At 51.1% G+C, this 5,000-nt stretch overlaps 1 protein-coding gene across 5 annotated transcripts in view; it reads left to right on the top strand.

Annotated features, from left to right (window-relative positions):
* The window catches only part of Crlf2 (cytokine receptor like factor 2), a 33,972-nt gene that overhangs the window by 11,754 nt on the left and 17,218 nt on the right, over positions 1-5,000 (top strand). For 2 of the 5 annotated variants that reach the window (XM_020167249.2, XM_074062640.1), the window contains one exon: positions 2,229-2,350. The exons of 2 other annotated variants lie outside the window; for them this stretch is intronic. In XM_020167249.2, coding sequence (XP_020022838.1) covers positions 2,233-2,350 — 118 coding nt within the window. In that variant the 5' untranslated portion in view covers positions 2,229-2,232. Of the gene's footprint in view, positions 1-2,143; positions 2,351-5,000 lie in introns of those variants that run through there. One more of the 5 variants, XM_074062639.1, reaches the window with a different exon arrangement.

A 5,000-nucleotide genomic window follows, 5' to 3' on the forward strand; every position in this document is an offset into this window, starting at 1 on the left:
AGCATGCATTGTTTTTCCTCGTTACTCCCTCATAATACAGAGTAATAGTTAATTGCACAGGTGCTGAAAATAATACACAGAGGACTTCAAATGTAGGGTACATTGTGCATGGATGATGTGCAAATCCTGTCCTGTTTTGTATGAGGGAGTGAGCATGCATGGGAGTTGGGGGATCTTGAAACCAATCTGCCATATATACATAGGTGTCCTATATTAGGTGGAATATTATGCACCACCAGTGATGTGGAATATTACGTGCCATGGAACATTTCTTTTCATGCATCAGTTTTGAAAAACTTTGTATACCATCATCTGTGGGCTATGCAAATGAAACATAAATCAATTTCATATTTAGGCTCGAGTCCCACTCCCAACATCTCTCATTACATCTGTGCAAATATTGCCAAATCTGAAATGTAGATGAATCAGTCCAGGTGTCTATTGATAGTTGAATGAATAAGGAAAATGTGGTATAGGCACACAATGGAATATTAGTGAGCCATTAAGAAGAAAATAGAACTCTACCTACCATAGGGACACCGACTCTGAGCCCATTCCAAATGCAGCACTTCTGACATTAATAGGACTTTGCCACACTGTCTTTGACATTTCCAGACTTGTCAGGTGAAATCTTGGAGCTGGGATGTCTGGGAGTCTTTGTGGGGTTTCCCCAGAGCTCAGATATTGGCAGGTCGGGGGGAGGAATTTGCTGGGCTGTTGGGGGACCCCATATCTTCTACCTGCTCTGTCACCTGTCCGTCTGTTTGTGACATGACCTTGTGCTGTCATCACCTTGGGTGTCAGGGTCAGGACTCCAGGTGGGGTCCATCTCTTCTGACTTGGACTCTTTGAGGATTCTCACCTCCCCAGGTGTAGACATGAGCCACTTCTATCTGCCAGCTTGGCCCAGGGGAGGACTCCCATCATGGCCCGGGGAAACCTATACAGCACCGAAAAAGGTGCAAAGCTGCTTCTTCCCTGTCTAGCCCGCCCCATCCTAATGCAACCTGTCACTCCAGGGACCTGTGGTGTCATCACTTCCTGTGTGCCATTTCCCAGCATGCATCTTGGCCATGGAGAGATGGGATTACATCACTGCTTCAAGTGGGGTGGAGTTCCCCAGGGTTGGGATGCCCAGGTCCTCATCCCACGTAGGAGATGGAAGAATGTCCCCAAATCTCTCTCTCTCTCTCTCTCTCTCTCTCTCGCTCTCTCTCTCTTTCTCCCCCTGTCTCCCTCTCTCTTGATCCCACGTAGGAGATGGAAGAATGTCCCCAAATCTCTCTCTCTCTCTCTCTCTCGCTCTCTCTCTCTCTCTCTTTCTCCCCCTGTCTCCCTCTCTCTGTATCTGCCCATTCCTCTCTCTTTGCCTCACTCCTTCCTTCCTTTTCTTTTCTTCTGTCTGTCCGTCCATGTCTCTCCTTCCATCTCTCTCTCTCCCTCTCATTCCTCTTTCTGCTTCCTTCCTTTCCTTTTCTCTCTCCTACCCTCTCTCTCTTGCCTCTTTCCCTTCCTCCCTCTCTCTCTCTTTGTCGTTCCTTCCTTTATCTCTCTCTTTTTCTCTGTCTTTCTATCTGTCCATCCCTCTCTGTCTCTATGTCTCTCCTTTTTTCCTTTCTTTTCCTTCTCTCTCTCTTGGTCTCTCTCCATCTCACCCTCCTTCAGTCTCTCTCTCTATCTCTCTCTCTCTCTCTCTCTCTCCCTCCAATCAAACCAGGTACAGGGCTTCCAGCTTGCACCCCTCTTTCTGTCTGTCTGTCTGCCTCTCTCTCTCTGTCTTTTTATCTCTGTTGCTCTCTTCCTCCCTCCAACTGAACCAGGTTGGAGCTGCCATGTTGCACCTATCTCTCTCTCTCTCTCTCTCTCTCTCTCTCTCTCTTTCTCTCTCTTTCTGTCTCTCTCTCTCTCTCTCTCTCTCTCTCTTTCTCTCTCTTTCTGTCTCTCTCTCTCTCTCCTTCTCTCTTTCTCTCTCTCCCCCTCTCCCTCTCTGTCTGTGTCTCTCTCCCCCTGTCCTTCACTCTCTCTCACTCTCTCTCTCACTCTCTCTCTCACTCTCTCTCTTGCTCTCTCGCTCTCCCTGACAATTATCACCACTCTTAATCAGATGTGACTGCTTCCTGCCATAATCACTTCCCTAATTCCCCCTGCATGGGTTTTAAAGCCACAGGGACTGGTGTGTCCGTTAGTCATGCAGTGAACTCGGTTCCAGCCACTGTCCCTGTCCCCAGGCTCATGTCCCCTTCCCTGCGTGTGGCCATGAGCCACCTGCTCCTGCCCTGGGCCACCTCGGTGACCATCCTCCTGCTGGCGGCCGACGCAGTGGCTTCTGGGGACCTCGGTGACGGTGACGGTAAGATAGACCTTGGTGATGTGGTGACTGCTGGCAGTTGTGAATTCTCCTTTTTTCTTTCTTTTGGATATCATCTCTTCCTTTTTTTCTCATTTTCTGTTTCTTTTCTGACAATCAGGGTGATTTTCCTCTCTAAAAGTCACTCAGTGAATGCCTGGAGACTTCTGACTCTCTGGGGATCTGAGTTCAAATCCCACGAGCTGTGGAAGATTAGGCTGTAGTGAAAAAGAAAAAGACAAAAAAATGAAAAAAACCAAGCTCTCACAAAATGATGTGTTTTTAAAGAAATATTAGGTAAAATTAGTTAAAACAAAAGCGGTTAAAAAAAAAAGAAAACGGAGGGTTTTGGGGACACGGTGAATGGATCACTTTGGCCTCTGTCTCAGGTTTGTGTCAAACTTCTAAGAATGTGACAGCTTTTACCTTCTTTTACCCCAAACCAGTGCTGCCCATGTGCAGTGTGTGTGGTGGTGACACAGGAGACAGACCACACGTGGAGGTCTGAGCGGTGACAAAGTCCCCCGGGAGCCCACAGGGATGGCAGCTGTGACCTTGATCCTAACCTGTCTGCCCCATGGCATTGAACTGTCTTCCCTGTGCTCTTCACCTGCCTCTGCTGTGACCTTGGTGTCAGGGTATTAGACTGACTTACAGATGCTTTTTAATGCCTGTGACCTGCTTTAGGGGAGGTCAGAGGAGCCTTCCTAGGGTGGAGACAGATGAAGGGGAAGTGAGAAGCCACCCGGAGTGACAAGTGGCTTTTGTGTGTCCTTATTTTGCTGCTCCCACGTATGTGAAAGCTTCAGTACTTTTCATGGCTGAGCAATATTCCTCTGGGGAGTGTAACTTTGAATTCGCCACCCTCCCGCCTGTTTCCCGGGGCGGCAGGGATTACAGGCGTGCGCTACGACACCCGGCTCTTCCTGAAAGCAGACGACCCCGAGTGCAGACTCTGAGCCTTGACCGCACAAAATCGTCACGCGCAGAAGTCAGTTCGTCACCTCCAGGGCTTAACCGGCAGTGGGTGGGGTGCGGGTGACACCAGCCCCGCCCCGGGGGCTGTTTTTGAGGTTGGGGTCTCTGAAAACCGAGACTCTGCTCCGTTAAACCAGCAGCGCGGTCCCCTCCTCACCGAATCCGGGGTTGTGCTTTCTGATTCTGTGAGTGTGTGTGGAGGGAGGTGGGGTAGCTGAGACAGACAGACAGACAGACAGACAGACAGACACAGAGCGTGTATCCATCCCATGAGCTGCACGTGGCCCTGGGGATTCTGGGGTGCAGGGGGGAGGCAAAGGCAAGGCTAGCTGTGGGGGAAGTCTGTCTCCTTCCCTCTCTCTCCCTCTCTCTCCTCTCTCTCTTTCCTCTCTCCCTCTCTCTCCTCTCCCTCTCTCTCCCTCCCTCCCTCTCTCTCTCCTCTCCCTCTCTCTCCCTCTCTCTCCCTCTCTCTCCTCTCTCTCTTTCCTCTCTCCCTCTCTCTCCTCTCTCTCTTTCCTCTCTCCCTCTCTCTCCTCTCCCTCTCTCTCCTCTCCCTCTCTCTCCTCTCACTCTCTCCTCTCTCTCCTCTCTCTCCCTCCCTCTCTTTCTCTCCCTCCCCCTCTTCCTCTCTCCCCTCTCTCTCCCCCTCTCTCTCCTCTCCCTCTCTCTCCCTCTCTCTCCTCTCTCCCTCTCTCTCCCTCTCTCTCCTCTCTCTCTCTCCTCTCTCTTTCCTCCCCTTCTTTCTCCCTTCCCTCTCTTCCCCCCTCTCCTTCTCTCTCTCTCTGTCTTTCTCTCTGTTCTCTCTCTATGTCGTTCTTTTCTCTCTCTGTGTCTCAGTCTCTGTTTCTATTTCTCTCTTTCTCTCTCCATCTTTATGTCTGTCTGTCTCTCTTTTCTCACTCACTATCTGTGTCTCTGTGTGTTGCTCTCTCTCCTTCTCTTTATGGATAACTCTCTATGTGTCTGTCTCTTTGTCTATCTGTCTGTCTGTCTCTCTCTGTCTCTCTCCCATTTTCAGTGTCTCTCTCTGTCTGCCTGCCTGCATGCCTGTCTGTCTGTCTCCCTCTCCTCTCCTGTCTCTGTCTTTCTGTCAGTTTGTCTGTCTGTCTCTCTGTTTCTCTGTCTCTCTCCCCCACTCAGTGTCTCTCTCTTTGTCTGTATGTCTTTCTCTGTGTGTGTCTCTTTGTCTGTCTGTCTCTCCCCCTTCACTGTCTCTCTGTCTCTCTGTCTGTCTCTGTCCCTCCCCCCTCTCTCTGTCTCTCTCCCCTCTTTCTCTGTGTCCGTCTGTCCGTCTGTCTCCCCTAGGCCCTGCCACCCCCTTGTCCTTCCTCATGGACACTCAGCCCCACGCCTCCCCTGCACACAGGTTTCGGGGTTCGTGTCCCCCATAACCCACGGCACCCGGGAGCATCAGCCCAGATGTCTGAAGTGACAGTTTGGTGACAGAGCGAGGATGGCAGCTCCCACAGCTGGCACCCCGTACCCGCGGGTTCCCGCAGAACCCCAAACCCACAGGGCGCTAGCGGACTGCTAGAGGCTATTTGCCTGTGTGCAAATGCCCCAAAGAACCCTGTGCAATCTCAGTAAAAAACCCCGTGACAAAAAGTGTCCCACGGCCACTGAAAGGCATTTCGTGGGGTCACTTTTGGGGGGCCTGCAGCTCCTGTCCTCCTAC

The sequence above is a fragment of the Castor canadensis genome, chromosome X, assembly GCF_047511655.1.
Source record: "Castor canadensis chromosome X, mCasCan1.hap1v2, whole genome shotgun sequence".
Classification (NCBI taxonomy): domain Eukaryota; kingdom Metazoa; phylum Chordata; class Mammalia; order Rodentia; family Castoridae; genus Castor; species Castor canadensis.